Source organism: Desmodus rotundus, chromosome 2 (assembly GCF_022682495.2).
Source record: "Desmodus rotundus isolate HL8 chromosome 2, HLdesRot8A.1, whole genome shotgun sequence".
NCBI classification, from domain to species: domain Eukaryota; kingdom Metazoa; phylum Chordata; class Mammalia; order Chiroptera; family Phyllostomidae; genus Desmodus; species Desmodus rotundus.
In genome coordinates, this window is record NC_071388.1 from 159118174 (window position 1) to 159140629 (window position 22456).

Here is a 22456-nt window from a genome sequence, read left to right on the forward strand (position 1 = left end):
GTGTCAGTCCTTGTGGAAATAGATACAATACAAACATTACGGCTGAACTCACGGCAAACTCCATTAAGTAAAAACCTGGCCTCATTGTTCAGGAAAAAGTTTGAATAGATTGCAAGCTCATTTTGTTGAATGTAATGTCAGGCTTTTAGGGACTGTATTGAGGGATAAGGTTTTGTTAAGTTGAGACCAATTCATTAAGTTTTATTGCCTGGTGAGAAGCAGTAATACTTTATTGTAAGACTTCATCAAATATTCATGGTTAAAGAGAAGTAGTAAATGTATTCAATCAAGTGGTCTTTTGGGGTTTTGAAAAGGATTATGAAGTCTGCTCAGCTGATAGTTTTAACATTCATTGAGGTTGTTTAACAAGGGTAATTTTAATCTCTGAGTTTAATTTTGTTGTCCAGGCTTGTCTCTTTTTACTGTCACAAATCTAACTCCATAAGAATTATGTCACATTATAGGGACGAGTGAATAATATATCTTTTCATACAATTTATCTGTTTCCTAAGATAGCATATTTTTAAAATTATCTTAATTTTGAGTTTGGTGTGTGAGGGAGTTACGACCGGTCTGCTTGTTCATTGTGAGGTTGCTGTCGCTTTGGTCAGACTGTAGCCTCACGTCACTACTCCTGGAGATCTCTTCAGGTCTTGGACAACATGGCCTCCTTCATACACATTAAATGATAAGCAGCCTTTTGTTTTGGCCAGTTCAAATTGTCCTGAAGGGATAGAGTCGGTCGGCATTTTCTACATGATATTAGAAAATTTAATAGCTCTCATTTTGGCACTTGGTTTGAGGCTACCTGCCTCTTCTTTTTTATTTCTATGTTATGCTTATGCTCATCTCAGATTGGTGTGGCAGTACCCTATGCACATGGAACTCCATCCTTCCCAGTTCACTGCATGTTTACTTCTCTATAACTGGACTGAAGTTTTGTGATCTTTGTTCATTTCAAAGAAATTAAGCATATTCAACTAAAATTCAAATTTGTTATTAATTGTTTTCTTATGTCCCTTAACCTCCATTCCTTAGGCAGATGATGTCGAGGGCAAAATTAGACAAATCATTCCACCTGGATTTTGCACAAACACAAATGATTTTCTTTCTTTGCTGGAAAAAGAAGTTGATTTCAAGCCATTTGGAACCTTACTCCATACGTACTCTGTTTTAAGTCCAACAGGAGGAGAAAATTTTACCTTTCAAATATACAAGGTAAAAATAAATCTAAATAATTCTTGGGTGTGAACTCCACATACCGGAAACCTGTGTGCTATTTTGCTGTTATTTTCAGTAATTTATTCTAACTTTAGGAAACAAATTTTTGTCAGCATTAAAAAACAAAGATCTACTTTGTATGTGTGTTTGTGTACACATCTTAATCTGAGACTTCTAAACATTTTCCCACAGGATTGTTTTGTGTTCTGCACACTTTCACTTACCTCTGTGATGAGTTTCACCTGACTTTTTCTGGCTTTTTCCCTAGGCTGACATGACATGTAGAGGCTTTCGAGAATATCATGAAAGGCTTCAGACCTTTTTGATGTGGTTTATTGAAACTGCTAGCTTTATTGACGTGGATGATGAAAGATGGCACTACTTTCTAGTGTAAGTACAGTTCTAAAGCAACAGTAGACCTTATTACCTCCACAAAGCCACCATTTTAATTGTGGCGGCCCAATTATTGGGACAGTATAATGATATTTTTCCCAGGAAAGAAAAACTATTGTTTATGAGGCTTGAGTTTTCTTTCATTTATGCTTTGGGAGGCCTTGAGAATAGAGCTGAATTAAATGCTGTTGTCCGTTAGGCCCCTGAATGTAGGCTTAAACAGTAAAATGAGCTTTGCCTGTGTTTTCTTTTACTTGCCACCTATTCATCTTTATAATAGGCAAGTGCACTGAAGTGATGTAAAGAGGTCTGATTTATCCAAGTTGCTGCACACCAATTAAGTGAATTGTACATTCAGAACATAGCAGGTGTACCCATTGGGCCCTCAAAGAGTAGCTTGCTGACACTGAAAATTCAGTCAGAGAATGGAAAAGAAAATGGACACTGCATGGGAGCGTGACTGTAATTGACCTGCTTGGCTTTCTGTTTTATCTGCAGATTTGAGAAGTATAATAAGGATGGAGCTACACTCTTTGCGACCGTAGGCTACATGACAGTCTATAATTACTATGTGTACCCAGACAAAACCCGGCCACGTGTAAGGTAATTGGCAGTATAACACGTGCCTTGTCTTTTATTTCAGAAGAAGGAACTGCCGAAGTTTCCAATACTTGTTATAATAGTGTTGATTTGTTTAGAAAAAAAAATCACCATTATTCATTGGCTATGTACTGACTTATTTCATTGTTCCCTTGGAAACACTGAAGAAGATTAAGCCAATTTGGAGTATCTCAATGATTTCTGGATTTCTTGACAGTTGATAGGAAAAAAAAATTCACATAGACTTTAAAATGTTTATAATACTCTAGTGATTTGCAATTTTTAAACTGGTCATGTTGTGATATTTTAATTTTAAAATAATTTCTTTACTCTAGTCAGATGCTGATACTGACTCCATTTCAAGGTCAAGGCCATGGTGCTCAACTTCTTGAAACAGTTCATAGATACTACATGGCATCTCCTTCTGTTCTTGATATTACGGGTATGTAGAATTTGATTTGTTACTTAAAGAGACTTTCTAAAAAATCTTTACTGATTGATTTTTTCTTTTTTTGTCAGAGATAACTATTCTATTTTAAACAGCTTTGTCCTTGGGTCTTTTTGGAACTGTCTCAAGATGGCTTAAGGTTCCATTTTAAATCATAAGCTTTTGTGGGATTGGATTGCATCTCTATGTGTGAAGTGCTTATTAAACAAATTGAAGATAATGAACTGAATATATATTGGGAATTCTTGGTTAGGCATGAATATGCTGCAAGTATGGTATGACTTATTCATTTTATTTAGCAAACAGTTGCATTGCCCAGAGACCATGCTCTAATTTTCATGTAGGGGCATAATATTCTAAACCTTACTGAGAAAAAACGCCAAGGTAAATAGTTCCTGAATAGAATACACATTTCTTGAAGCTATGTTTCATATTCCTAAAATGTGTGCTTTCTCAACAGTAGTTTATAGGGTGAAATGTAGGCCTGTTTATTTTAAAAACATCTTTCACTGTGAATTAGCCATAGAAGTAGTATTATGAAGGGAATGCTTAGAAGAAGGAAAGAGACTCTACTCTTTAAATGGAGAAGTCATCAGCCCTGACCCTTGTGGCTTGGTTGAGCATCATTCCGCAAAGCAAAAGGTGGACAGTTCGATTCCCAGTCAGGGCATGTGCCTAGGTTGTGGGTTTGGTTCCTGGTCAGGGTTCATACAAGAGGAAACTGAACCGTGTTTCTCTCACACATTGATGTTTCTCTCCCTTACTTTCTCCTTCCCCTCTCTCTTTAAAAAAACAAAACCAAAAAACTTTGACATAATTTTTTTACAAATGAGAAGTCATCAGATGAACTGTAATACTTAACACGTACAAAATGTTAACTTAATAAAAATGCTATTTTTGAATTTTATCAGTTTGTTTAAAGACATCAAAAAATATACTGGATATGGAACTAAAGAATATAAATAGGCTACTGGGCAGATTATTAGTGTCTTCCTTTTTCATGTAATATAGTAGTTTTGCTTGTCTAGGCTAAATAAAATTAAAGTTACCCCAAAAGAGATTTTTAAGTGATCCTATAGATTAATAAATTAGAGGGAAGGCATGTTGTTTTTAAAAGGGAGTTCCATGTTTGTAGAGTTGAATTATATTTTTATCTGACTTTCCTATTACCACAGAATGGTTTGGAAGCTTCGGAGATAAAGCAGTTATTACTAAAGTTAGTTTATATCAAAAGTTTTTTTGACATCTTCACTAGCCTAGTGACTTGTAAAATTATAGAAATATAATACAAACAATAACTTCTTCTTAGGTAAGCTGAAAATTGCTTAGCTTCTGTTCACTTACAGAGCTTGGACTTTTTTTTGGTGATTTTAATCTGGAGATTTAGAGTTCACATAAGTAGTCTTTGTCTTCTCTAGTGGGTAATGTGTCAGCAGGGGTTGTTTCTGTGAAGCCTTTTAACCACTTTCTTCTGTCTGCTCCAACCAATAAAGTCCTTGATACTTGGCACCAATTAGCAGATAAAGAATTTTATTTCTTAAATCTCAGTGAAGAGTCATCAATAATAGTAGCCTTTATTCATTGCAAACTGAAGTCTTTAAAGAAAAAAGGCTAAACATGCTAAAGGACTTCTGAATTTGAAAACTGGGGTATCAGCCTTTACTTTCAGCATGAACATTTCTTGGCATTATAAAATGCTAAAAATGCCTTATCAGCTCTTCTCATTAAGATATTTCTTCTAGGTTCCATACCTAGTCCTTTTAAAAAGTGGAATTTTCTACTCTTCAGTCATTTCAATAGCCTATTTCTCCATTATTTTGTAAATTTCTTAACTTGGTGGATTTTTAGCAGTCTTTGGATCTTCCTTTGCATTTCAGGCTATTATTTCTATTGATATGGTTTTTGACATAGAGCCAGATATAGTGATCGTTAAAATTCACCATTGATGGCCTATGTTACAGGATACATAGGTATTTGTGGTGTAATTGCCACCCGTTTTCTTCTGTTTTTTAGCACTTAATTTTAAAATAAAATACTAGAAGACAGTTCTTTATATCATGTACCATCTTCCTTTTGAGGATGTCAGTATCTTAAGGTATATAGCATTTGAATACATCTCAGTTGTGTGACTTTATAGATAGAATCAATGAGTTGTTTCTTCCAGGATCATGACATTTGACAACAGAAATGTTTGCATATGCCTTATGGACATACCTAGGAGTAGAAATTACGGAAAGTGTGGTAACTATGTTTCATCTTTTGAGGAACTACCACATTATTTTCCAAAGTGGCTGTATCATTTTACATTTCCACCAGGGATGTATGAGGTTTCAGTTCTCCACACCATCATCAATACTTGTTCTCTTTTTTACTCATTCTAGTCATTCTGGTGGACATGCAGTGGGCTTTCATTTGATTTTGATTTCATCTCCCTGTGGCTAGTGATGTTAAGCGTCTTTCTGTGTCCATTTGTATATCTTCTTGAGAAATGTGTATATGGATCCTTTGCCCATTTTAAAAATTGGGTTGTCTTACTGAATTATAAAAGTTTTTTATATAAGAAGTCTGGATACAAGTCTCATATATATTACTTGCAGATATTTCTCCCATTCCACAGTTTGTCTTTTCATCATCTTAGTGATATCATTTGAAGAACAAGAGTTTTAAATTTTTATAATAGCCCAATTTATTTATTTTCTCTTTTGTCGCTCATGTTTTTGGTTCTGTTATCTAAGAAACTATTGCCTAACCAGAAGTCTTGAAGATTTACTCCTGTGTTTTCTTCTAAGAGTTTTATAATTTTACCTTTTACATTTAGGTCTATAATGCATTTTGAGTGTATTTTTGTGTGTGGTGTGAAAAAAGGGGATCCAACTTCATTCTTTGGTTTGTGGCAGTCCATTTGTCTGAGAATCATTTGTTAAACGACTATTCTTTCCCTCGTTGAATTGTCTGGACTGTGAATGTATGGGTTTATTTTTAACTGTCAGTTCAATTCCTTGATCTACATGTCTATCCTGATCCACACCAATTTCATTACTGTTGTACTAAGTTTTGAAATTAAGAAATGTGAGTCCTCTAACTTTGTTCTTTCTCAAGTTTGTATTGGCTATTCTGGGTTCCTTGCATATCCATATGAATTTTAGGATGAGTTTGTTAATTTCTGAAACAAACAAAAAAGCCAGCTGGGATTTTGGAAGGGATTGCATTGAGTAATTTGTAGAGTATTATTGATATTGTAACAATATTAAGTCTTGTGATCTATGAATTAGCTCAGATTTTAACATTCTTTGTTTGAAGCCCTCTACTGATCAGAAAATGAAGATTTAGAGAGTGAAGTGACTTGGCCAAGGTCCTACACCTGTGAATGACAGAAATGGGACTCAAACTTATGTTCTCTGATTGTGCAGTATTCTTTCTACCCATCATGTTTTGACTTGTCCATTACTTAGTCTAATGTGAATAACATAGACAAACATAAAGTAAGATTTATGCTATTCAGATGCAATGAAAAAAAGATCAAAACCATATTCTCATTTTTCTACATAAAGATTTGTTTTTGAGTAAGAATTTTTTTAAATTAACTGAAAGAAGTATATAGCAGACTATAAAGGTTATTGAATTAAAGTAAGGAAGTTATATATATTGAGCTTTGGAATCCTAAGATATCAGAAAATACTCGAAATTGAAATTGATTATCCAAAACTGAATCTGGTTTATACAGCTACTTTAATTGAAAGTAAAACTAGATGCATATGATAACACATCAGTCAAAAATTTACATTTGAAAAGAGTTGCTCTAATTTCACAAATAACATATAGGGTCTGTCCAGAAAGTATCTAGCCATGTACTATGAAAAAGATATTTATTGAAAAAGATATAAGAAACTTCATACATAGGACAGTGATGCCTCATTCTCCTTTAAAGTAGGCACCTTGGGATCTCACACGGTTTTCCCAGCATCTCTTCCGGTGTTCAAAACACTATGCGTAATCCTTCGTTGTAGTCACCATCAGCTGCCCCATCATATTTTCCTGAGTCTCATCGACAGTCTGAAATCTCTTCCCTTTCAAAGGTGATTTTAGTTTTGGGAAAAGCCAGAAGTCACAGGGTGCCAAACCTGGGCTATAGTGGGGCTGAGTCACTTGGGTGATTTAATGTTTTGCTAAAAAACTCTACACAAGATGTGATGTACAAGCAGGTGTGTTGTCATGATGAAGCTGCCAATCACCAGTAGCCAGTAGCTGTGGTCATTTTCATAATATTGCATCTCTCAACCGACGAAGAACATTGAGATAGTACTCCTCATTAATTGTTTGGCCTGGAGGGATGTACTCTTGATGGACAACAACTTCCCAGTCAAAAAACACAGTTAACATGATCTTGATGTGACTTTGCCGTACCTTCCTCAGGCCTAGAGAACCAGGCAACTTCTATTGGGACAATGGAGCCTTTGTTTCAGGATCCCATAGTGTTAGACCCCCAATTCATCTCCGGTTATGACCTTTTTGAGGAAATTTGGTTCATTGGTAGCAGTTTGAATCAAGTCATTAGCAACTGGAGCATGGTGTTCTTTCTGCTTTGGTAGCAGAACCTGTGGAATGAATTTTGCCATGACACATTACATACCAAGATCCTGTGTCAAAATCTCAGACATAGTAGCTTTTGGAATCCCCAGATCACCTTCTAGTTCCTGCACTGTCAGTCACCAATCTGTGGATTGCAGCCTGAAAGTGTTTAACATTCTCGGGTGTTCTGCTTGTTGCAGGCCTTCCAGAACAAGGATCACTTTCAGCAGATTCTCAACCATCTTTGAAGCACTTGTGCCACACTTTTATTTGCACTGTACTCATTGCACCATCCCCGAAAGCCTTTTCAGTCATCCAAATACTTTCTGCAGAGGAATGTTAAAGCTTACTGGAAAATTTGATGCAAATTCGTTGCTCTACTTGTTTAGTTATTTTGAATGTGACAGCCACACAGTACACATGCTCACTCCGTGGTGTCTACCACCCCCACTGACTAGTACAGTGAGGATGTCATTGTTCACACATGCACATTCCAGTCTACTCTGCCTGGCTGCCAGGTTACATAGATGTTGCGCAAACTGTTCTGATTATGCTAACAATGGCTGAACTTTTTCTGGACAGACCTTGTATGTCTTTGCAAAAAGGATTGCACCTATAACTTTATTTGGCAGAGTTAATAGTAGTATTATTTGATTTGTAAGGGATAATCCTTTCTCATTGTAACTTTTGTAAAATTGTTTTAAGAAAATTTGCCTTCCTAGCCTAGCATGTATATTGAGATTGCAAGTGGTAAAGACATTGTGTTGGGTAAAGGAAGTTATTCTGCTTTATTTCTTTAGCGGAAGATCCATCTAAGAGCTATGTGAAATTAAGAGACTTTGTACTTGTGAAGCTTTGTCAAGATTTGCCTTGCTTTTCCCGGGAAAAGTTAATGCAAGGATTCAATGAAGATATGGCAATAGAGGCACAACAGAAGTTCAAAATAAATAAGGTATTTAAGTACATAACTTAAATATTGCAAATACATTAAGAATACATGTGTGGGAAATAACAAATGTTAAGATTACAGGCTGTGAAGCCACCTTGCCTGTGTTCAAATCTGGTTACACCACTTGCTCTGTGACTTAGGGCAATTTAGTTTACCTCCTGTGCCTCAATTTCCTCATTAATAAAATGGGAAGATAACTGATATTAAGTGTAACATGCAGAACAGAGATGGATAGTAGGATTTTATTTTTGCTTTTTATGAAAATCTTTCTCGAAACTGGTAAAGTAGATAATACCTCTGGAGACAGTGGTATTGGCAGGGAGAAGGGTTGAAATAAAACACTTTCACTTTATATTTATTTCAACTTTAAAGTAGTAAATACCTTTTTAAAAGTTTTTTACTTATTTTATTTTTAGACAGAGGGGAAAGGAGGGAAAAAGAGAGGGAGAGAAACATCAATGTGTGGTTGCCTCTTGCGTATCACCTACTGGGGAACTGGCTCGCAACCCAGGCATGTGCCCTGACTGGGAATTAAACTGGTAACCCTGTGGTTCACAGGCCAGCGCTCAGTCCACTGAGCCACACCTGCCAGGGCTAACATAGTAAATATCTTAAGATAGGTAAAGAAAAATTAGCATGGGAGTTGAGAGGAGGAATTGATTGTTTTTACATAAATAAGAGTATTTCAGGTTTGCATTGGGTAGGATTTAGATTGTGAAAATATGGAGTGAAGAGTTTCCAATAACACAGACTAGCATTTGATACTATTGACCTACCCTCCCTTGGCTTCTAAGGCACTACAATTCCTGGTTTTCTGCTTACCACTGTGATCTTTTTTAATTGGGAAAATTTTAATTAATAAGCATCAAATGCACTTTACGTAGATAACTGCAATACTGAAACCGTGACATTTTTAATATATTTTTTAAAGATTTTATTTATTTATTTTTAGAGGGGGGATGGGAGGGAGAAAGGGAGAGAATTATCAATGTGTGGTTGCCTCTTGCTTGTCCCCTCCTAGGGACTCGGCCCACAACCCAGGCATGTGCCCTGGCTGGGAATTGAACCAGTGACCCTTTGCTTTACAGTCCGGTGCTCCATCCACTGAGCCACACCAGTCAGGGCACATTTAAAATATTTTTTTCAAAAAAGGTTAGTAATTTTCTTTTTCCTGGGAAACATGAAGATCCAGCTATGAGCATCAATGTGGCCAGTCTAGGTCACTATGGTTTAGTTAATGCTAGTATCTAAACAGGTGTTCACATTTCACATCTACAATAAGGCAGACTGAATTTCTGCATCGTTTAATTTTAGCAAAAATTTCCTGAGGTAATTTAAAGGAATGTCAAATTTTGGAGGTGCAAACTCCTAAACTCTACATTAGGATCATGTTTTTGTTTGAAGTACCTCTGAGTTGAGAATGCAAGTGATTTTTCTTTCCTCATCCTTGGGAAAATATTTCTGCAGTAAGTCTTGGGTCTTGCTTACAGTGACTGGGTTGTTTTTAGGAAAGATTATCAACTCTGTGGTTAGTTTCCCACAGTTGATAAAAATCTATCCAAAACATCATATAATTTAAGGAAAAAGTTATTGTTTAAAGGCTGCAGGAACATGAGAGAAGTAACACTTTCACCTGTATAAGCACAAATACTTAAAGCTAATCATACTGCAGGTAAATCCAATATAAAAAGTTCTATAAAAACAAACAAAAAATACATGCTTACTTCCATTGCTCCAATAGTCGAACATTAGACCTGCATGAGAATTGCATGGTAGCAGTTTGCTGGTTCAGTTTGAGTTTGAAGTCCTTTTTGTGTTGTTTGGCTCAAAGATGTTCACATCCCAGAGAAATTCAGTTCAAAAAATTGAAATTAAGGCAAAGACTCCATATAACAAAGCATAAGGATATGCTACTAGTAGTTGCTGTCCTTCTTCGGCTCGTGCAGAAATTAAAATTTTGGAAGCAGAAAAACTATACCATCCAATAATTCCAGCAGTGAGAATGACACCTACCATTCCTTGTAAACAAAATATCACTAAAAGCTGGAAAATAGGATCATGGGAAGACAACAATATCCAAGGACACTTGCCACACAACCAAATGAAACACCTGTCATACTTACTAAGTTGAATAAGCAAGACATTGCTTATTCCTAGGCAACCAATTGCACTGATCCCAATACATGGGCAAACTGGATTTTACTAGCCAGTAACAGTATGGCTCCAAAGGCAAAGTGTAAAACCACGGATCTTGCCAGATCAGTCACATTCATGATGCTGCCATCTGCTACTTTTTTTATTATTATTATTACTATTATTATTATTATTACTGATTTTAGAAACATAGACTTGTTGTTCCACTTATTGATGCATTCTTTGGTTGATTCTTGAATGTGCCCTGACCAGGGATTGAACCTGCAACGTTGGCATATTAAGACAATGCTCTAACCACCTGAATGGCCAAATCTACCTGGCCAGGGCCATCTGCTACTTTTAATGGATGTAACACTGTTACTGTTTTTTACAGATGTGGTCAAAATTGATACCCAATTCTTCCAATAAAGGTGGCTCATCTCAAAGTTGTTTCCATAGAATGGCTGAGGTGTAGTTGGAATATATGCCTGAGTAGGCTGGAAAATCTGCTCGATGTGTGACTGTTGTGGCTACATCATGTCTGGAGGGACAAATTGGCTTGATGCGTGTAGTCATAGTCAACATACTGTTTACTCTAGGGCCCTCCACTTCCTCCCTAGTCATAGCAGTACTATGATTGGTAATCAGTGCTGTAACTTGGTAGAAATTCGTGTTTAAATTGTCAGAGCGTGACATTGAAAATGATCAACCTTGGAGGTAGAGATGGTAGTTCCAGGAGCACCAGATAATCCCAGAACTCTTTGGTCATCTATTTTGAGATACTTTCACTGGCTTCTACTCTTTTCTATGCTTCCTAAATATAAGTTCTTTGTTCAGTTCTCATTTCTTTTCATTGTGTTTTTTCTGCCTGGGAGATCTCATCTAAATCTTCAATCCGTAGTTTCCTCCTGAGCTCTAAAACTATGCCAAGTGTTTCCTGATCACTGACCCAAACAGCTTAATATGAACTCAAACTTTCCATCTTTACCTGCATTAAAACACTGGCTTTAAGATAAAATGTGTTTTAGAAATAACTAATATCTCCAGACTGTTTTAAACGTTTATTAATGAAAATAACTCATCTTTTTATTTACTTATTTAATCCTTACCTGAGGATATATTTATTGATTTTGGGAAAAGAGGGAGGGAGGAAGAGACCATTGATATGAGAGGGAAAGAGTGGATCGGTTGCCTCGCATAGCGCCCCAACTGGGGATCAAAACCACAACCTTTTGGTGAATGGGATAATGCTCCAACCAACTGAGCCACCTGGCCAGGGCATAATAGCTCAGATTGTAAAGGAAAGGAATATGAACACATTTTTTAAAATCATACTTTTCAGAGCCCATCATAATAATGACCCTGCTGCCTATCTTGCTAGCCTCAGCTTCCTACCACTTTCCTACATGCTCTGGCTTTACTGAACCTCTTGCCATTTCCCAGCTATGCTACATCTTCTTCCTTTTCTCTTCCTTTACATATGTGTACTATTCCTCCATCTTTCCCTAGCCAGATAGTACTCATTTTTCAGGCTTAGCCCAGGTGTCCCTTCCAAGAAAGTTCAAATATCATTTTCCCCACTTACCTCTCTCCCACCTCCAATAAATATATAAGTGAAACAACACAAACAAAAACTGCGGGCTACTCTTTTGGCCTCAGGGATACAAACTTTTTAATTCTAGTATTTCTCTGTCCTCTGCCTGCCCTTCAACTGTCACTGCACCACAGGGTTCTGACCTCTCCCCTTTTCATTGTGTATGTTTTCTCTGGGTGATCTTAACCAGGCTTACAATTTTCACTCTTGCCTATGTACTGATACTGCTTAAGTGCACACCTTTAGACTAGAATTTTCTTCAGTTATATGGTCTTCTGCCTCCTAAATCTCTTAGACTGTGCAAGCTCACTGTCATTCCACACCCTCCTCCACAGCCAATCCTTCCTCTTCTGTATTTTTAGAATCCTTGTTCCCTTAGTATTTTTACTTGTGTTGTCTCAGTTCATGCCCTTATTATTTCTTGCCTGATTTAATAGCTCAGCTTCCTAATTGGTCTGCCTGCCCTTCTTTTTGCTACCATTTCTATGTAGCTGAGAGAATGCTTTACTTAAAACTCAATTTGCACACTTCGCTCACTTCCCCATTTCTGTCACCTACTAGAGAGAAGCCCAGCTCTTTAATCCAGTATATAAGGCTCTGTGCTCTTGCTCCAACCTCATTCTACTTCCGCACCATGCTTTTTCATCTTGTGCTCCAGCACTGTCTAGCTCTTTCTGTTCTGCAGTTGTGCACATGCGTGCATACACACACTGCACTCCTTTCTGGAATGCATGCTCCCTTCCCTTTAAGATTCAGCTCAGGATTCCCCCAGGAATCCTTTTCTTACATTCTCCATTCCCAGGTTATGTGACCATAATACCTTATGCATATTCCTGTCATTAATTTAATTATACCTCAACAGTTTGTGTTACCCACTATACTACTACCTCCTTGAAGGCAGAGACTGTCTTTTATTGCTTTTGATCTGGTACCTGGCACAGTTCCTGGACTATGATGTATAGTCAGTGTATCCTGTGTTCTTTTGGGAAAGTGTCACTATTTGTACTATAAAAAGTTTATAAATTTTTTTGTTTTGTTTATTAGCAACATGCTAGACGGGTTTATGAAATTCTTCGACTACTGGTAACTGACATGAGTGATGCTGAACAATACAGAAGCTATAGATTGGATATTAAAAGAAGACTAATTAGCCCATATAAGGTAGGACTTTCAAGAGTCTTAACCATTATATTTTTGTCCCTGTTTAAGATGGAAAAGAAAGTCTGGCAAATGCCAGTGTTTGGGAAAATCCAAGTCATTTTGCTAAATTCATCTTTACAAAAGTGAAAATATTCCTCCAATAAGAAGAATTCTGTCATAATTTTCCAATGTAAGCCATAAATCTCTTTCATTCACTTAAAAACTAACCCCAAGGATAGTCTACCCATGGTTGTTTTTTTCTTTGATTTGTATGCATCTTTTTAAAAATGTCCAGACTCTTCCCTAATAAATTATCTTTAGTTTTTTCTAAGTTTCTTGTCTTCCTATTTGTCATATATGAGGGGGGACACTCCAGAAAAAACCAGAATTATCTTCTGGAGGGTGGACCCCTCGTAGTACAGGTTTCCCCTACTAAATGGGTATTCTAGGAACCCATCTATATCAGTGTACTAGCTGGCGTTGTTGTGAGAAGCTGCATTCAGCTTCTGTGGATTTTTTTTCTGAAGACTCTTACAATGTGTTTGTCCATTTCAAGATGGGTGATTTATGAGTGCACCTGCCCACACCACGCTGAGTGTTCAGCAGTCTTTGACCAAAAACAGCAGGAACCCAATCCATGCCTACCCCTGTGCCCCACCCTCTTTATTCACCTGATCTCGACCCAAGCAACTTTTTTTGTTTCCCTGGATGAAAAAATTCCTCAAAGGAAAATGTTTTGCTAATGTAGAAGAGGTGAAACAAAAAATGACATCAAAATCGACAAGTTCAGAAAGTATTTTGAGCACTGAAGTTTAAACATGTAAGAATAAATACACAATTTTTTATAAATAAATTCCAGGATTTTTTGGGTCCCCCCTCTTATATTCTGTTTGCTTTCCTGTGTATAGCCTTTGTACCATTTATAACTCTATACTGCACCACAGCTTAACTTGCAACTTAATATTATTTTCTTTTTTTTACATTCTTCTTGCTTCTTCCCTTCCTTTTTTTGTCATCTCCAATATTTTCCTCTTACTCAAATATTTCCCCTCCTAGGTCAGGTTTGGCCAATTATTAAGGCAGCTATTATCCATACCAACTTGTGTGAATGAGGATTTTTTCTTTCTTTTTTAATTTTTAATTTTAATTTTAATTTATTTTTAGAGGAGGGAAAGGGAGCGAGAAAGGGAAAGAAACACTGATGTGCAAGAGATACATTGATCTATTGCCTCTGGCACACCCCCAACTGGGGACCTGATCTGCTGCCCAGGCGTGTGCCCTGACAGGGAATTAAACCAAGGACCCCTTGGTTCATAGGCTGGCACTCAGTCCACTGAGCCATACAAGTCAGGGTTTTGGGGGTTTTTTAAGTATTTTATTTATTTATTTTTAGAGAGAGAAGGGAAGGAGAAAGAAAGGGAGAGAAAGATTGATGTGCGATTGGTTGCCTCTCACACGCCCCCAACTGGTGATCTGGCCTGCAACCCAGGTATTTGCCCTGACTGGGAATCAAACCAGTGACCTTTTGATTTGCAGTCTGGTGCTCAATCCACTGAGCCACACCAGGCAGGGCAGGGGATTTCTTATAGTAGTTGCAGCAGGGCAGTAAGCTGATTAGGGAGAATATTAATTTAGTCAACAAATAATTATTGAGCACCTGCCACATGGTTGCTGCTTTTATGTACACTATACCTGTAAGCATATATAGCACAATAGCTGGAACATAAATGACAAATTTGAATGTCTTAATATTTAAAGAGAAAGTTAATTTTAAATAACTAATGAGTAATTAATATATCAAGTAAACAGTTTTGATTTTCCTACATTAATTCAAGTTTTATTCTGCTTTATGGAGCTAATATTTTGAATGTTGATGGTAAGTTGTATCATACTATTCCTTATTGAATCCCAACTGTTCTCCTTTATAGCATCATGTTACTCTTCAGTGCAACTGTATTCCCTAATTAGTCACATTCTGAATATAAAAACATAAAAATAACTTACAAAAGTAATCATTGTATCTTGAATTCATATATATATTTAGAGAGAAGGGAAGTGAGGGAGAAAGAAAGGGAGAGAAACATCAATGTGTGGTTGCCTCTCGGGTCCCCTGCTGGAGGCCTGGCCTACAACCCAGGCATGTGCCCTGAATGGGATTTGAACCGGTGACCCTTTGCTTCACAGTCCCATGCCCAATCCACGAGCTACACCAGCCAGGGCGAATTCATAAATATATATATAGTTCTTCATGGAGTCATTTTATTAAGCATTTCAGTGGATTAATCTTTTATATTATGATCTGCATATAACAGGTCATGATAAATTATAATGGTCTCTCCCAAAAATTGTCTGAAATAGCATTTTATTCTTTGATGTTTGTCTCTTCAGAAATATCAGAAAATTGGTAGAAATAGTATTTTCCAAAGGTTTTGATCTTTAAGTAATAATATTTGGGCTAGAAATTTTCTTTATGATGAAATTTGGGTATAAAGAACAGTATAATTAGATGTTATCATGACAACATTTAAGAGAATTAAAACTGTTTTTAGTACAGTAAAATAATTGATTGAATTAAACACCTGAGATATTTATGTGACATTTAACATAGGCAGACTAACACATGGTGGGTGATGAATTCTGAGTGTATAAATAGTATTCACAAGGTTAAGCCAAATAATGGCAATTTCTGTAGTTCATAAAAGAAGTATTTTTTACTCTAAAGGATGATGATGATTTTTTATATTAAGTATCCCCACCTGTCCAGCAACTTCATCTACCTGAAATACAGTCAAAAACTGGTTATTAAACTCTTAGGTTCTTTACAGCCAAAACAGTTATCACTATCCTTTCACTAAGTTCCTAAGCAATTACAAATTCTTTAGTACTTGTTCAAACCCTACTTATAGCAAAGTATTTTTTAATAAATTTAGTTATTCAGTATTCTATCCCATTGGGAAAACCAAGAAAGCTTGAAGTTCCCCCTCCGCCACTCTGGTTTGAAGACCACAATGCTTATAATAGGAAACCTCCCACAAACTTTGGGAAAACCTAGAAACTGAGTTTAATGTCCTGTAGGCATGGGAGGAATGGTAAGATTTCCTTGTCGAATGTATGCAGATGATTTTCTCCAACTTGTCATTCTAAGCTGATATTCATGTACTTTGTTATCATAGCATTTTCAAATGCAGAATTACATTTAAGAATGAAGTAAAATTGCCAACTATTGAATGTGGTTTAGAATTTTTTTTTAGGTCCTCTAAAATGTATGCCTGCCTAATGGAGAAAGTTTGGAGTGTAAAATTTACATTTTTATTTTAATATATCCTATGAAAAGAAATTATAATTTTGATTGTAAGTTATTACTGAGGTATGAAATTATCATATTTATTGATAACAAAATCCATCAATTCTGTGCTGCCTTTATTGGATCAAGTTTACATATCAGCTTAAACACACTCTCCCACCAAAAAAAATTATTTAGATAGACATTAGAAGTACTTGTACCTACTTTAAAAGTTCTTTAAACAATGTAATTCATTTGGATCTGTGCCAAGAAGATATAAAAATAAATTGTATTAACTAGAATCATTTTTTTAAAGCACACAAAAAGACCTCCCACCTCTAGAACAGAAATAATTTTCAGGTGTTCAAGAAAAGATAAATTTGAACAATTTGACCAAAAAAAGGAAAACTGGTACAGCTGCTCGGTTTTAGCATTAAACCGTTTATATTGTTCCACAGGCACATTTTAATTTTTAATTGGTTTACAAACATAAAATTTAGAATCAGTGTTATATATCATTGGGTTTGGAATGACGAAACTCAGTTTTGAGGTCTAGTTCCACCTTTTACAGATTGTGCGACTGTTGATAACTTAACATCTGTGTATTAAGCTTCTGCTCTATAAAATGGAAATGCAGAGCTCCATGGTGAGGAACCACACAGGAAGAAATATAATACTTGTACAGTGTGCATGTTTTTAAAGATTTTTTTTTTGAGTAGTCTTTGGAATTTAAATGCTTACACACCATTATCATTTTAAAGTTCTTGAAAAAGAACCTTATCTCTGTACTTCACAAAAGAGACTACTTCAGGAGATGGAAATTAAGGAAATTTTAGAGATGGTGGCATTTTTGAGATTGTATTTGTAAACCCTTGTAAAACCTGTGAAAACTAAGCAAGAAGAAAGGATTATTTTCTGGCAGTGAATTCATATACAAGCCAAATGTTAACATAAATAAATTGACATTAATACCATATTTAATTAATTTGCTTAATTAAAATTATCAACAGTTCCAAGCCATGAAGGAATTAAGTTTTTATTTCTGGAGGGAGAAAATTCTGAAGATTATAGAAATTCTGAAGATCTATTCCAATCTTAACGAGTTCTACCTTTTAGTATTTCATTTGTAATCCCCAATGTATGTCACTTTGCTAGATAAAAGTGTTCCCCAAATCAGTCTTTTTAAGTTCTTTTTTGTACACATTTTTAAAAAGATTAATTTGTAATATACAAAGTGGAGTATATAGTTTAAGGAATATTAAAGATTAACAAAAACTATACCTCGAATTAGTTATTTTTAAAATTGAACCATACCTTACATGTTCATGAGGAACTTAATGTATATACTTTTATATTTTTTCCATGAAGTAATTACAATTATTTTTTACTTACAGCTCTTGAATTTAATTCATAGATTTACTGCCATACCAATTATAATTACAATAGAGGTTAATTCTGACATCCACCTGAAAAAAAAATTGACAGTGAAGAAATTGTAGGTTTTAAGGAAGGGGTAGATAAATTGGGGGAAGCCAGCTCCCTTAGAGAGTTGAAAAGCAGCCCTGGCTGGTGTGGCTCAGAGGATTGAGTGCCCATCTGCAAACCAAAGGATCACTGGTTCGATTCCTAGTCAGGGCACATGCTTGGCTTGCAGGCCAGGTCCCCAGTGGGGAGCACATGAGAGGCAACCACACACACATTGATGTTTCTCTCCCTCTTTTTCTCCTTCCCTTCTCCCTAAAAATAAATAAAATCTTTTTAAAAAACAGCATAATAATTTAAAACATTACAGTCACATGAGTAATTCTGTAGATTATTTGGAACAGAACTGGTAGTCTAGAAATATTTAACAATGTAATATGATTGAAAGCATCTTCAAGTAGTGGGGTTAGATTACCTAATAAATGTTAACAACTGGGTAGTAATTTAGAAAAATAACTTATATTCCTATCACATAGTACAATAAATCTTTTAAATCCTCACCTGAGGACATACTCATTGATTTTAGAGAAAGGGGGAAGGGTGGGAGAGAAATATCAATATGAGAAACATCATTCAGTTGCCTCTTGTACTCACTTGGACCAGAGACCAAACCTGCAACCTATGCATGTGCCCTGATCGGGAATCGAACTGCAGCCTTTTGGTTTACAGGATGATGCTGCAACCAAATGAGCCACACTGGCCAGGGCATACCACAATAAATTTTTGATGCTATTCTCTTTAGTTCCTGAACTGTTTCCTAAAGTTAGGTGCTGTTTTATATGATGCAATCATACTACCTCTTGACCCCCCCCACCCCGCCCCAAAACACTATTATAGCAGAAACCCAGGATTCATTATCCACATTATTGAAGAGTAAGAAATATACTGTCTTTCCTGGCCTTAGAACAATACATTTGAATTCTCGTCAGTTGTCTAGAACTAATAATTGAAAATGGTTAGTGAATCAGCAACATTATCATAACCTAGGAGCTTGTTAGAAATGCAGAATCTCACCCCACACCAGACCTACTGAATCAGATCTGCATTTTAACAAGGTCCCCCAGGGATCTGTGTGCACATTCAAGTTTGAGAAGCACTTCTTTAGAGGGGCATCTTACATTAATGCAGTTAATTTTTTTCTTTCTGATTATAGTAGTAGCAACCTCATTTAATTAGCTCCACCAATTTAGATCCAGTGTCAACCTAATTTTTTTGTAGTGTCAGATATCTTATTTCAGTATAGATGTATTTTCAAGCATTATTGTCACTTTGTTTTAAAAGTGTGTGATTATAAATTTAGTTTAAACATTGAGCTTTTTAAAGTAGTAATCATGATACATGTGCCCAGTATTCCAAAATTATTTGAGTTCCCTTTAAGGGATATTTATTTTGTTTTTTGTCATTTGAAAGGCAGTTAGATACAGGAAGTAAAATACAGACTTCCACAACCAGATCATTAGGGTCTGGATCCTGGCATTCTCAGCTTACTACCTCTAAGTTATTTATTTTCTGTATCCTTTTTTTTTTTTCCATTTATCAATTGAAGAAAACTATAGTACCATCTCATAGAGTTGTTAGGATTACAGTTAATATATATAATTTCTGATCCCTATGTAAAGTGAGCTCTTTATTATAATATATACTCTAGTAAAAGGATTGATATAGTAATCTAGAACAGTTGATCCTCTCTTGCAAAATGTGGCCTCCCATCCAGGAATCTTGGAGTCATTCTTCATTTTTCTTTCCTCACATCACCCAATGTTTTCTTCCGGGTCTCCTCCATGTCTGCTGCTACTGACTTGGCCTAGGCTTTCACCATCTCTCACCTGAACCCTTTCAGTGGCTGCTAACTTGGTCCTGTAGTCCTATCCTCAGCATTACTGACACAGTATTCTGACACAGTGTCCTGCTTAAAAGTTGTTACCAGCTCCCTACTGCAAACTCCTTAGCGTGGTGGTTTCCTTCTCAGTAAAACAGGGAGAGAGTTAATTAGATATATCTGGGTAGTACAGATTCAATAAATGGTTGAAGTGGCACAGTTTTTGGTTTATCTTTCTGAAACTCTTCCAACACTTTATATTAAAATTGATATGTGGTCCATAAATACATCACTGGGAAAAGGAACTTAGAAATGAGTATTAGTGCCAGGAAGAAACCAGCTTGGAATTAAAGTTAATGTAATTAATTTTATATGATTGAATAGTGAAATGAGTAATAGTGCTTAATCTTAGTTGTCTTCAGTTAATGTATTTTATTAAAGAAATATTTGAGTGTCTACACTGGCCAGCTATTTTTAATGCTTTGGAGAAAAGACTGTTAGTCACATACCTATATTTACCATTTATTGACACAATTTCCAGGTCTTCCAGTCAACCCCTTTTAGAAGGATCATAATTCATGGTTAACTTTATGTTTAGGCTTCCTTAAGAAGAAAACTGTATGGGACAAACTTGGGTATGTTCCTACCACTCTTCTTTTTTACATTGGAGACAATATTCTAAGAGTATAAACATATCAGCTTTCCTAGTCTAACCAATAATTGTGTTTATTGCTTAGAAAAAGCAGAGAGATCTTGCTAAAATGAGAAAATGTCTCAGGCCAGAAGAACTGACAAACCAGATGAACCAAATAGAAATAAGCATGCAACATGAGCAGCTGGAAGAAAGCTTTCAAGAACTTGTGGAAGATTATCGACGTGTGATTGAACGCCTTGCTCAAGAGTAAAGATTAGATTGTACAGGAAGTCTGCAAATTTCTGTACATTGTGTTGTGAAAAATATGGTGATTACTTTAATTTTAAAATCTTGTAACATTTTACTTACATTAAAAGTTATCTATCTTACCTTTAGTTGAATATTTTCTTTTGGAGAGCTTATATATTTTAAAATACTGTTTAGAGTCTATGAACATATATTACATTTTTTAAAAAGATAGCTTCTGAAAGGCCACTGCAAATGCTTCCCTTCTTAAACAGCAAAATAAATGCTTAGTTGTGATATGTTAATGTGTGATGATATGATTCTTAAATACTTATGGTTAAACTTTTTCAGTATTGTCAAAAACTTTGTTTTAAGCTTTATTTATTATTCCCACCCTGTGCTTCTAAGATGTTACATCTGGAATCTTTAAAACACATTCCTTTAAGATCTTTTTTTAGTAATCTTGTTTTTCCTATGTGATTTTTCTAACTAGAAATGTTCCTAGTATAGATTTGTTTTCATCAGCCTCCTATTAACCACTTGTTGAGAGAGAAGGGAAACTAGATACAGCCTAAAACCTAAATGTTTGGCATCAAATATTAATGGAAGATAATTTAGAACTTAGTTTTAGCATAAATATTTTATAAACAGTAGTAATATAAGGTAAAGATAATCAGCCTCTAAAATCCAATTTACACATCATTATTGAAATATATCTTGTGTAAATTGAGGTGTGTATCTCTTGTGATTTGCTATAAGGTTACCAAGATGTTGAAGTCTAACAAGAAAAAAACCCAAGTAATGGTAAATTGCTTAAGATAGTATTACTTTATTTTTATTGGAGTATAAATTGCTTGATACAGAATCATAAAAGTAAAAGTTTGGTGTTCATTATATAACCTCAAAAATGGGATGTAACTTGTACTTTATTGTTTAAAATCCTCACTCTAGGACATGCTCTTTGATTTTAGAGGGACGGGGCGGCAGGGGCGGGGTGTTGGAGAGAAACTGTTGTGAGCGAGAAACACCAATCCATTGCTACTCATACATGGCCCGACCGGGAATCGAGCCTGCAACCTTTTTTAGTTCATGGGATGATGCTCCAACCAACTGAGCCACACTGGCCAGGACTGAACTTTACTTTTAAAATCTAATTTCTTCAATGCTTAAAGCAAAATCCCAACTTGGACAAGTACTATCTTGTCCTTATATCAGCTTCCCATCAATAAAGTCTGTCAGACATAGGGTAAGCAAAGTAACTGGTACCCACTGGACACAAAACAGCTGTGGCCAGCAGCATAGCAAGGACACTAAGCCATCCCCTCAAAATTGTTGTAGAAGTTCGTAGAAATTTATATATAGATAAAGCTTGTTGATTTCTGAGAGAGGATATGTATATACACATTAATCTGTTACAGATAGAATAAACTAGTTCTGGTAAAAATCCTTCCTGAAACTATGAAAGCAATTTGTTCTCCATCTAAACTAGCTAAATGTTCAACTTTTATTGAAAATTCACAATTGATACCTAAAGATGCACTCTGAGGTGAAAAAAAGTCAGTACCATCTAAATAAATTACCTTTCAACATACTTTTATGTAGAAACCAGTAAAAGCCAACATGATAACAATTTCTGTACTTTCTTCCAGGAATATTCTATGTTTAGTTCATGGATAAAGATCTGGTTTAGCATTAATTTGTGGGACTTGAAAGGCTGTACCTTCATTCGGTGTTAGATGGGTAAAGTCTGGTGGTTAGATCTGCACCTTATGTAGGGTAATTAAATACCAGGACAGATGTATAGGACTGTGTATGAAACCTAACACAGCCACCCTCTAGCAGTAGCTTTCACCCGTTTTATCATCCACATACAATTCACTACTTGCCTTAACCTTTTACACTGCCCTTCTCTTCTCCCCTTATTTTTTACCCTGTCCTCTCCAAA

General features: G+C 35.8%; 2 protein-coding genes and 1 pseudogene across 4 annotated transcripts in view; 1 reads left to right on the forward strand and 2 right to left on the reverse strand.

The window, feature by feature from the left end:
- The window catches only part of HAT1 (histone acetyltransferase 1), a 41787-nt gene extending 21121 nt beyond the window's left edge, over positions 1-20666 (forward strand). The window contains exons 5-11 of one of the 3 annotated variants that reach the window (XM_024561599.4): positions 1039-1218; positions 1490-1611; positions 2113-2217; positions 2550-2656; positions 8032-8183; positions 12952-13068; positions 20369-20666. In XM_024561599.4, coding sequence (XP_024417367.1) covers positions 1039-1218; positions 1490-1611; positions 2113-2217; positions 2550-2656; positions 8032-8183; positions 12952-13068; positions 20369-20536 — 951 coding nt within the window. In that variant the 3' untranslated portion in view covers positions 20537-20666. Of the gene's footprint in view, positions 1-1038; positions 1219-1489; positions 1612-2112; positions 2218-2549; positions 2657-8031; positions 8184-12951; positions 13069-14440; positions 14702-20368 lie in introns of those variants that run through there. The other 2 variants (XM_053918776.2, XM_053918777.2) reach the window with 2 other exon arrangements.
- Positions 1-22456, reverse strand: part of SLC25A12 (solute carrier family 25 member 12) — a 164348-nt gene that overhangs the window by 131377 nt on the left and 10515 nt on the right. The gene's annotated exons all lie outside the window — the stretch shown is intronic.
- On the reverse strand, positions 10038-11361 carry LOC112305837 (protein YIPF5-like; annotated as a pseudogene).